Source organism: Mixophyes fleayi, chromosome 4 (genome assembly GCF_038048845.1).
Source record: "Mixophyes fleayi isolate aMixFle1 chromosome 4, aMixFle1.hap1, whole genome shotgun sequence".
NCBI classification, from domain to species: Eukaryota; Metazoa; Chordata; class Amphibia; order Anura; family Limnodynastidae; genus Mixophyes; species Mixophyes fleayi.
The window spans coordinates 140,372,761-140,384,976 of NC_134405.1; the positions used below are offsets into that span (position 1 = coordinate 140,372,761).

The window sequence follows — 12,216 nt, forward strand, 5'->3', positions numbered from 1 at the left end:
TTGGACACTTGTCATTTGGGAAATTTTGCTTAATGGCCACTAAATGAACAGCATTTTTGGCTAGGATAAATTTATGTTTAATCATCCTTAACTCCTGTTTACCAAACAGATGCATTGTTCAAGACTTGAATTTTTGGTCTTTAACATACCTGGAAATAATCCTGTTATACAAAATAGAGAGAATTGGACCTAAAGTTACAAGTTTATATGTTTGGCTCTTTGCTATTGTGATGATATCGGGTTTATTTGGCCCAATTCTACTCACTTGACACTGGCTGACCACCCTGCCTTACTATTCCAGGGAAGCCTACCCAGTACCTTCTAAGGTTCCTATAGTCACTCAGCCAAATGCAGTTTGTAAACAATAAGTTTATTATAATAACAATCGCCAGAATATTATATGCACAGTAAAGAAATGCCAGGCAGGTTTATCACATAATCTGTCCCTTACCCCACTAGCTTAACGAGTTAGTCACCTGGCTGTCCTGATATGAAACCCATGAATTTCTCAGCTGCAGATGTAGTTCATTGGTAGAGAGCAAAAACACCAGCTACCCTGCACCTTCCAGGAAAATCCTTAGACTCAATCTCCCTCCTCCTCTCGAGTGACTCCTTATATACAGGCTCAAATTTCCACAGTGCTTTCCCCTCCCTGGGCAAAGCCCTGGCTCTCTTCCTCTTAAACATTGCTGGGTCCTGGACTAGGGGGTTGGAGGGGGGGAGTGAAAATGAGCTGTCATTCTACAGGGGCTTTCCTGCTGGGTTCTAGACAAGTCTACACTAATTCTGTGATCTACTATGGAAACTAATTGGCCTTCCCCACCTCTAGAGATAGGATAGCAGTTAGCCCCTCCTGAAATTAACCCCTTACACTACTTTGGCTGTTCCATGCTTCCTGTAAAGAAAGGGGGAGAATGAATGTAGCTATAGCCCCCTCACCTGTATCCTGGAACCTGATCTGTACCCATGACCCACCTGGCTTCACTTTAAGGACAATGAATAACAGGTTCATTGCAATATAAACAATATACAATAAACAATATACATATTTACAATGAGCTACAATGTCCCCTTAACCACATGTAATTAGACATTGCAGTTGTACTCTGGTGAGTTGGAGAACAAAAACAGGGCTATTAAAGATATACTTGTTATACTCCATTTTGTGAGAAATGAGGAACAGACTGGTAAAGGTATTAAACTCGTTTCATCACAGCTATGAAAGAAATTGGAAATCAGACGAATAGTGGACACAGCACGACTTGGAGTGTATTCCACCTTATCTTAATAGCTCAGGGTTTCTGGACATGTTATGCTCTTTCACAAAGTTACAGTGATGTCTCAGTTTACAACAAGCTAACTTTCCAAAAGGAATTAGAAAAGGAAAGCTAAAATCTTGTGCCAGGGTACTGGTACATTGTCCCAATCTTCACTTTTAAAATGAAGCTACTTTCCTGTAAGTTATGAACATGCACATAGTGGGCCTGATTCATTAAGGAGAGCAAAGCAAGAGTACAACCCATGCTACAATGCTAGGAGTGTGAATTAGTATGTTTTGCACAAAGAAAATACAGGCTGTTTTTCATGTAACATACAAATACTTCATAGGTTTATTTTTACACTAACATTTTAAGTTGATCTAGGACATGCCCTACCCTGATTATAAATCTGTACCCACATTTTAAATTTATCCCCCCTCCAATGCAACATGGTTTTGCCCAGGTGCAAACTTTTTTGCTTTCTTTAGTGAACCAGGCCCAGTGATTCAGATTGCCACAAATTTTTGTTGGGTCTTAAATTGTCACCAACCTTGATCATTTTGTTGGAGTAACATAATTGAAAAAAAATGTGCAGTTTTACATAATCTGCCAGTGTGCTGTCGTCACCTGACTGCACTAATTGTGCCACCTATGTTGTGTGGCCAAATGGGACATAGCTTCTGTTCCTTTTACCTCTGGCCAAACACTGATCTGCCTAGATATGGACAACTTTAGATACACAATAACTTCACAACATAGTGCAACTGAGAACATGGGCAATGAGCCTTTTAGGGCTGCTTATATAGATCGAGGCTGCCGTGATGAGACTATATTTGAATTTCTCCGTGCATCTTCCTGGCAGCTTCAGGACTTCACAAGTTGAATTTGAAAAGCTCAGTTTTGTAAGAACATAAACTGTTATCTAATCTACTGCTAATCCAAAATCAATTGGGCTCAATCAAGCAATGGAGGCAATTAACATTTTTAGTTTTACATTTTATTCTAAGAGCCAGTTTGGGAATAGTCTGCATATGGAGTTTTGTTTTTTATTGTCCAGATTAGATTGCATAGGGGAACTGACATATGTAATGTCCATCTAACATGGAAGGTTATTGGCTGTATAGTTGTCAATGTTATCTTATCTTTAGATATAGTACAAATATTTTAGTTTTCTGATATTAAGTACATTTTAATCTAAATTATCTCAATCCTGTGTTTTGTTCTCACTTGGAAACTTTGATGATTGACTCACTTGGAGAGGTCAGAGAGGATTTGTAGTTCTAATTGTGAGCACAGGCTGACAATATACCTTTTCAAAATGTTAAATCAGCTTTACTTTTTACAAGGTGCAGTCTGCTAAAATTACAGCTAGCCAGTTACTAGTGTTCAATAAAACACACCACCGGATTTCTAGAATAGACATGTAATCGGCTTTTAGACTTCTTGGTCAACTTGTTTTAGTTGTGATTATATCAATCTGGCCTTTGAAATGCTAAGTTTGGTGTGACACTGCCCTCTGCTGTTAAGTTTGCATTGGTGCAAGAACTTGAGTCAAAGAATAGATTTATATTGGTAGTTTTAGATTTTGTAGGAAATGGTTAAGTTGCTTTACGCATGAGCACCTACTACATTCAATTATTTTCGCTCCAGTTCGGACAGTGTTGATAACATTGATTTGCCATTTTAATCTGAGTTTTTCAGGATATACCTCTATGGGGGAATTCAATTCCCCCCCCCAGAATAGCGCTGCAATATATGTATTACCGTTATTACAGTAAATTTAACCTAGATTTCCGGGTTAAATTTCCAGGGAGCCACGAGCAAATAGTCAGTGTTAAAATTACTGTAATATGGGTAATAGTGCACAGGCCGCCTTACTTTTTACAGGAACGCCACCAATTGAATTTGGCCCTGTGTTCCCCCTTCAGTGTTTTAATAGGTTTTAAAACCATGACACAGGTATAAATGTGCCTCATTGGGCTGACCTTTAGACTACACGGATAATCGTCAGAACAGCAAAGGGTCAATGATACAGATGCCTGTGTAGTATTCAGAGCAGATTGCTCTTGTGTTGAACAAGCTCTGACTTCACATTCTAAATGCTCATCTGAGCCCTTATAGTAAGACACACAACACTTCATGACTTTAGAGCATTCAACATCTGTTGAAGATATTTAATATTTAAAGTTGGTGTATGTTGAACAAGCATTTTAAACCGATCCCTTAAATGTGTCCATGTTGATTCATAATTCTAAATATTGAACTATCAATCTGCCAGTATTATAAATAAAAAATGTATTTTGTATCTGGCAATTAACCCCAAAAACAAATTCTAGAACACCATTCTGAAGAGCTGGGCAATTCATAGGAGTCAGGTATCCACTGCACCTAAAATGTGCTACCATTGCCTAAATTTGTTTCTATTGATGCCAGTATATGTATATCTTCGACCGGATTTGATTCCTGTATGTTACATTTTGTCTATTCTTGCTACTTGCAACATTTTGAGTGCTGTGACAGAACATGCATTAATGAGACAGAAATTAAGATTGTTAAACTGGAACTAGATAAGCCACCCTGAAGTTTACTGTCATGAAGTAGTGGACAAATTTAAATTCTTAAACAGTGTGACGCGCTTCAAATCTGCTTAGAGGACCTGTCATTTGAGTCCTTTTATGTAGTGACTTGTGCACTGACCTAAAAGATCCAATAACATAAGTGCTCCCTCCATTTGAGGAACATGCAAAGCCTGCTGTAGAGGGACGTTTACTCGCTCCTGAGTGGCTTCCTATGGCATCCGTTTCTCCTGCCTGTGCAATGCAGAGTAACTGTTTGAGGAGCCTGTATGAAGCCTGCCTTCATATAGTGAAGGCAGGCTTTTCATGTCCCAGAAATAACAGGCCTTCTGTAATGTCTGTCAATGATTTTTCCATCTAAAGCTAAAATAAACTATAAACTGCCTAGTCTATTACATATTAAAATGGAAGGAAGTGACTCTACTGTCTAGTGAAATGTCTGTGCCTCTGCACTCCTGCCCATAATCACTGTGCAACAAGCAAGCACATGTGCCATGTCATGCACAATTGTCCTTAACCTCTATGTACTAACCAGAATTCCTTCCTCCTTTCAGCCCTGGGCATTTCCTGCTAGAGAATTCCTGAGGAGAAAGCTGATTGGGAAAGAAATCTGCTTCACTGTAGAGTACAAGACTCCTCAAGGAAGAGAATATGGAATGGTGTATTTGGGTAAAGGTGCGTTTCTTGTATTAATGTGCATGGGAACTACACATTTAGTCTTGTGGAATAGCATAGTTTTGATGTAACTTTATATCTGCACGCTTTTCTTTACCCTGTATTAGTCTGTCAGTTTAATACTTCAAGTACTTAAGTTGTATCAAGTGCCTTTTGGCTTTATTATACCTTTTGTAACATGAGCTGCAAAATTAACACTAGCATTACCATTAGTTTTCTTACTTGGGCAAACCAAATTCTGACTTGGTCTCTGCATTTGTGAAGTCGTGCTGGAAATTATTTTAATAATTGATTTTCAAGCAAAACCTCAGCATATAAACATAAAGCATATCTTTGAATTAATAGGCAAATAAGAAGTATACAATGAGAATTCCGCTATATCAAAGAATCAGTTGAATCACTTGTATACATGGCGAAAGGTTAGTTGTACTGCTGCAAAGTGCTTTTATAAGAACAATTAAATTGACCTTCAAGGAAAACATGAGATCAAGACAGAAGGGAAGACAAAGGATGGGGTACGGCATAACGGTGCTGAGTACACCAACAAGACTTGCAACATCTTCAGTCCGGACGCCTGGTTCCCAATGAGGATCCATGACGACTCTTCTGTGACACGACTTCAACCAATCCCGATGTAAGAAGACGCCGGCGCGACTTGATGATGTGAGTGACATAGGCGACACTGTTAACTCTGCTCTTAAGGGGGTAATGTGAATATACGGCTATGTACAGTGTACTTTACAAAGGGTTGTGCATTGTACATAGCCATATACTTGCATAACCCCCTTAAGAGCAGCGTTAACAGTGTCACCTATGTCACGGACGTCATCAAGTCGCGCCGGTGTCTTCCTTCATCGGGATTGGTTGAAGTCTGTTCACAGAAGAGTCGTCATGGATCCTCGTCGGGAACCAGTCGTCCGGACTGAAGATGTAAGTTTTGTCGGTGTACTTGGCATATGCTGACTACCACAGACACTTAGAGCAGCCACTTGAAAGCAAATACCCACAATCCAGTGGTGCATACATAATTGATTTCTTTGGCGTTAAATTTTTGTGGAGTTGGGAGCTCAGATTGCTTCCATACGCCCAGTAAAGCTGATTTTGCTGCGAAAAGAAGAAATCCCTCAGGAGGGACTCTTATGGCCAAACTTTGAGAACATTTGTCCTGTGGTTTGCTAAGAGGTGCAGGCCAATGGACACTGCCACCAGATAGGGGTATCTAGCCCCCACATCTCAAATGAATTTGGTCTGAATTTGATGGAAAGATCATGTGAAACTTGTTTAGATACCAATGAAGCATAAATGGCTCTTGCTTTATTGATAGTGGACCAGATCCTATAGAAAGGAGAACTCCCTACAGATTCTGCGCCATTTCTTCTATTTCTTGAACATAAGATGTTTTTAAATAAACCGATGATGGTGTAGTTCTGTAAAATAAGCAAAGCAAATATGACAAAATTATGGACAAAATGATCTAACTAATTCAAACCAGCCAAGTTCCAGCAATTAAATTATCACGTTTGGAAATCCTGGCAAAACAGTGCAAAGTTTGGTGTTAGTGAGGATGATCCATCAGATTACCACTTGAAGGCATAAGTCTCAAACAATTTCAGTATCTATTGATGTAGAGTATTGGGGGTGAGTTGCCTCTCTGATTGCTTCAGCCAAGAAAAGTGGAAATCTGAGGATAGAATCCCTTCAGTGTCTAACAATGTAATTGTGGTGAGGTTGTACTACTTGGGTAAACTGCTCATCCAGAAATTAAGAATGTTAAACTTGGAACCAGATAGACTCCCTGGTCTTTACACCAGCTGCTATCTGGGGTCTTTCATTACTTTTGCCCCCCCCCCCCCTATGAGAAGTTAGCCTCTTGGTACACCCATGTCAAAATGAGTGAAACAATTGTTTCACGTTTGGAGTTAAACTTTCTGAAACATTTGAAAATGGTAGCTGGAAAAATAATCCAGCCCTGGTAGTGTTTTTTAAAATAATAAAGCGCTAAATGGGTGTCTTGTGTAATGTCGCTGAGCGCACTTTATATTTATAAACTGGAGGGGGTGGGGGGGGGGGGGTCTTAGGCATTATTTCAAAGTTTTAGTGCGGTTTGGTTAAGAGGTCTGGGGCCTTGCAACCTTTTGTATAGTTCAAAAGGCCTCAAATTGTTAGACTTTTTATTGAATAAATAGGGATCCCAACTGCCCCATGATCGTATTTAATAGATTTGGAATTGTAATCTGCAGTTTGTAATCTGAAGTGTGGAATTTCCTGGTATATTTATAAAAATAATGGTTTGTAGGAAATAGTAGGCAAATCTGCATTTAGAGCAATGCAGATGGTTTATTCCTGTACCTGTCTCCCAAGAGCTTCCGGAGGATGCGGTTTGTGTTTGAATGTTAAATTGGACAGCAGAGTAGTCTATCAGTATTGTATTGTCTAGCTTTTTTTTGTGTTGAGACACAGCTTGACTCAAGAGGCCTCTTGTGATTGCTTTGTGCGTCACAGAGAGTAGAAATCTTCAGTATTTGATTGAAAATCTGAAATAGCTTCCTCAGTTCATTGAGAAACCTCAAGGAATAATCTGCCCAAACAGCTTCCTGAATTACAGCAGCTGCCATATAAAAGGTCTACAAATAAAACCTATTCTGGAATAGGTCTGGGTATGTGACAAAAAGTGAGATCACTGTCCAAAGTATATAGGTTATGCCAAAGTCTGCTAAATCCGAACATTTTCTGATTCGGTAGACCTTTTGGAGTCAACTGAAAACTATGCAGCTTAGGTATGATGAAGGGTCAGGTTTCACATTTGTGGAAGTGTGTAAATAACACTAAAACTTCATCTGTTTTTGCCTGTTTTCTAACAATATGTGAATATTTGCCAGTCTGCCCAAAGATGTGAGCTGAAACCACTTTATTTGAGAACACGCTGAGCAGGTCTCTAGCAAAACATTTAGGTTAGGGCCATTGCTCTTATGCTATTCATACCAAGTTTGCTTTATATAATTATTTCTATATAAGTCATATTAAGCCTTTCATGCATATGTAGCTGTCCCATAATGAGGTTCACTCTTCCACATAATTTGATTTTATGTAGCCTTCACGATTTCTGCATGAATGTTTGAGAACCATTAAACATGCAGTTTCGAGAAACCCAAGACAAGTGCAATGTTATCCTTCTAGACCGGCAGTGAGTGGTCTAAGCATGCAAACTTAATTTCCACTTACTGTTTTTCATTATATGTCTTTGAAATGTTATATTTTCAGGTGATCACTTTTACATCTTTTATTTACCCTGAGCAGTTACACAATAGCAGCTTGTTGTACACCACTGCAGGCTGCGAAGCTCTGTTTATGGTATGGTAATCACGACACAAATATCAATGGTGTCTTCCATTGCCTTCTAATTTTCGGTTAACTAGTTGGTCAGGTAGTATGAAATTACCACTAGGGCAAGTTTCTAACATTTTTACAGCTTTTGACTAATGCATTGACTGTTGCAGATACATCAGGTGAGAACATTGCTGAGTCCCTTGTTGCAGAAGGACTGGCCTCTCGACGTGAAGGGGTACGAGCCACAACGTAAGTACGCTTCAAGCTACCTTGATATTTTGCTGGGTAGCTAACCTCATTATAATTGGTTCTGTTTACATCCGCATTGGCAACGTGCCCCTACATTTTAGGGGATCCGCTTGACATAACTTTTTTAGCTCGTGAATATTTGTTAAACACTGATTTCTGTTGAAAGTATTAGAATTTTACATTTTTATTTTAAGGTTCCTTGAGATTTTCTTGAAGTGACTGTTGTGGTTTTGGTTACTTAAACATGCATTCTGGTCTACCAGAAAGGAAGCCTCGGCTGCATACACTTGGAGAGCACCTAGAACAAAATATGCTAGAAGTTATTTGGCCTGTAAAAAGACCATGTGGACGGAGTAATAAATATTTTTTTTCCCCCTACAAATAGACTTCAAAATAAAAAAAATCTTTCTGGAATTTCACATGTAAATCACCTCGCTTCACAGAGGTTGAAGCTGTGTTAATCACCTTCTCTTTTTCTGGTAGCATTGATGTACCTGCAATATTTTGCAGGCAGGACTATTCAGCAGAACAGCTGGTCATAAAGGATGTCGTTCTGACAGATCGCCATCTAGTGGCTGCATTTTCAGTTTTAAAATGGTCTTAAAATGACAAGCTTGCTGGAGAATTAAAACTAGGGCAGATGCTTGCTTTTAGGGTATAGACTAACACCAGTATACTTGATCCATGAGATTTCCTTTGTAACAGGAGACAAAAGCATAGTGGTCCCTTTGGAGTTTATAGTATGTGTAAAAACATGTTTATATCCCAATCTATAGTAATACAATCATTGTCACCTATTTAATTTCACTTAAGGAGTGATATTGGGATGTTTCCATTCTGAAGATTTTGGACACAGCAGTCTGAGCAGCATATTTCTATGAAATGTATTGGTTTGGAGTAGTTCAGCTATCCTTTTTTTGGTGCTTTTACACTCATAGGCAGTGCTGGAGGACATAGCTGCCGCGGTGCTTCTAATAAAACTTAAGTTCTGTTTGACACAGGAGATGGCAGCAGATGCAAGTTTTCTGGCATCTCCATTGACTTGCGTCTCATCTAGTACTTATGTGGGTTTGTATTGTCATTGTGCTTTGCAAGAAATGTTCCCATGATTTATGTTGGTGCAAGTTGCATGTGTTCATTGTAAATTGTCGTTCTGCAGCATAACCAGTCATAATAGTTTTGTACAGACCTGCCTGCAGTGCACCTTGTCTAGGAATAAATGGAGGACTGTTGTCATTGGGTTGTTCTGGTGACTTAACCAGTAGGAGAATTAAACGGCTTTAGCAACCAAATCACATATTTGACAACTTTAAAAGGTCCGTAGTCCTATACTTGTCCAACAGGACACTATTTTATGCATCTTGTGCCACACTATGCATATATTGAAATCTCCATTGATCAGTAATGATCCCACTTGGTTACTAGTATTTGTATAGCTTTCTTCAGCTATTAAGTCTGCATATCAAACATTACTGGGAATGGCTTCTACAGCTTGGAGAGCACAGATTTGCAATAGTCGTTTAATTAGATCTCATTAACCCTGCCACAGCTCTGCCATTTAGCTTGTAGAGCTCTTAGTGCATTCTGAAATGACCTGCAGGCAACAGTACACAAACGTCATTGAGCTGTAATGTGCTTGGGAGGTTTTTAACATACTGTTAAGACATTTTGCTGGAGGAGCAGCTTGACTGAGAGGAGCCGTTCAGTTAGACTAATGCAATCATCTAATTGGCTTCCCCAGATATAGTCTCACGGAATTAAACCACAATCATTTCATTCTGCACTGTGCAGAAACCAGGTCTAGTTCTAGATGGGTGGACAATTAAAACTTTGCTTTAGCTGTGTACATAATATCAGATTTCTCTGCTGGTAATCTAACAAGAGTTTGTAACAGCTCATCTCATTCAGTTTAACAGCCCTTCAAAGTAAGCTTCTGATGCAGTACGTTTTAAAATTGAAATTAAATGGGGAATGAGTAAATATGTATATCCCCACCTCTCTGGCAAACACTTTATAAAATATTGTATATTTTTCTTGCATACTTTAAGCAGTGGAGAATTAGTACTGCTATGAGTTTAAAATATATTTAACTGGATTTTGATCTTGGAAAAACAAATTCCGCTAGACTGACGGCAACATATTGATGGTGTTAATGTTCATGAAATTGACCTGTGCCGCTGACTTTTCCTTGTGATTCTCAGCCCTGAGCAAAGCAGACTGGTGGAAATTGAAGAACAAGCACGAGCTGCGAAGAAAGGAGTCTGGAGTGATGGGACTGGCTCTCAAACCATCAGAGATCTCAAATACACAATAGAAAACACCAGGCATTTTGTGGACTCCATGCATCAGAAGCCAGTTAATGGTAAGGTGGTGGAGTGGATACATCTCTAAACTCTAGGTGCAATTCTGACTCTCTCCCCTGACAAAGGGCTGCTTCTCCAGGATTTACATCCGCATGTCATAGGGGTCTATGGAGATGTGACAGATGGAGATCTTGTGATAAAGGAACTGTTGAGCACTTTGCTGTTTGACACTTCTGTCATTTTACCTAGCTAAATGCATGTCTGTATAATATATTTGTGCTTATGTTGGAAGGTCCTGTGGGTTAATTGATTTTGTGGGTGCACCTATTTTATTAGTATGTATGTAGCTACGGGTCATATATTAAAACAATGGGCTAGCATTTTAGTGAATCGAGCAGCTCCCCTCTGTTTAGAATAGTGCCGTGTGAAGCTATTTGAAGTGTTGGGAAGCTAGTATTTAAGACCCCTTCCTACTGCATAATTTTTCTAGTCCCTCATTACCAATAGTTTTGTTTACTATGTTTTGGAAAACGGTGGAACTGATAGGAATGGGGAATGTTCAGTATACCTGTTCCCTAGTGCTTCAAATGGAGTTCACTGTAAACTATTTCTACAGAGAGGGACATTTTGGATTTAAACAGAATGGCAGCTGATATTTTACATAAATGACCCATAAACCTTTTAAATACTTGTAAGCTGGTGTTGGCTGTTTTACATTCAATTTTGGATGCCAGGTTTATTTCAGTGCTGTCTAAAAGCTCTTCAGATGATTGACTTGGTTGTATAGGTAACCTGGATTAAGACTTGTATTACATGTTTTGAAGTGCCAAGATAAAAATGAGCTTTACTTAATCCTCAGATTTAGTGCTGCATGGCCTGTAGTCCAGACCACTCATGTTTAACGCTGAGCAGGTAAAAGCTTCCAGTAGCAGCTCTGTATTCTTAGAATCCTGTATGTGTGGCACTTGGCTGGGATCTGTGATCCTCCATGAACCCTCAGTAATGTATGCGAATGCATGTGTCAGAATAGTGGGCAATGGTAACTAATAAACTTGGCAATTGCCACTTTAGGGAGTCTTAATATCACTGGTTATTTTAACTGGTCTTTGGCAGGATCACGTCGTACTGAACACTGTTGTAATGGTTTTGCAGAGATTCCATCTTCTATGCAACTAAACCAAATGTTATAAAGCTCTATCTAGTGATAAAAGCGGAGTTAAGTATATAAACTACACTTGATAAATGATGAACAGAAGATGTTTGCGAGTGAATTCGCTGATGTCCCAGGCTCTGGGTAAGATTTAATAGTCTTGGTGGATTATTGCATTGCAGTCTTCTACTATGCATTCCTATACCAGAGCGCAAACCTTTTTATTGAAGTCTGCATAAGGTAGTATAGAAACAAAGTTTTAAAATGAAGCAGATTTTTAATGGAGAAAACTTAGGATGTCCCTATGAAGAATAGGCAGGTGTTGAATAAAAAAATAACATTCTACTTGATGATCACTGAACCCTATTGGCTGCTGAATTGAATGGGTAAGGCTAGTCAGCTTAGAGTAATCATAGGAAAACTCTACCTGTAAAATACATTCATTATACTTTGCATTTCCCCCCAGCTGTTATTGAGCATGTGCGAGATGGTAGCGTGGTGAGAGCGCTGCTGCTTCCTGATTACTACCTGGTGACGGTTATGTTGTCTGGAATCAAGGTATGGAACACTTATGGAGGCTGTACATAAGATATGTCCTTGTGTTTTCTGTGCATCTGACTAGTGTTGCACATCAGTACGTTTTTCGAATTCTGGCTTTAATTTCTGTGACGCACTTG

At 39.2% G+C, this 12,216-nt stretch overlaps 1 protein-coding gene across 2 annotated transcripts in view; it reads left to right on the plus strand.

The window, feature by feature from the left end:
• SND1 (staphylococcal nuclease and tudor domain containing 1) overlaps positions 1-12,216 on the plus strand; it is a 479,575-nt gene that overhangs the window by 19,752 nt on the left and 447,607 nt on the right. For both annotated transcript variants that reach the window (XM_075208519.1, XM_075208518.1), the window contains exons 3-6: positions 4,390-4,510; positions 8,008-8,086; positions 10,288-10,448; positions 12,006-12,097. In XM_075208519.1, the coding sequence (XP_075064620.1) occupies positions 4,390-4,510; positions 8,008-8,086; positions 10,288-10,448; positions 12,006-12,097 (453 nt within the window). The remainder of the gene's footprint in view (positions 1-4,389; positions 4,511-8,007; positions 8,087-10,287; positions 10,449-12,005; positions 12,098-12,216) is intronic.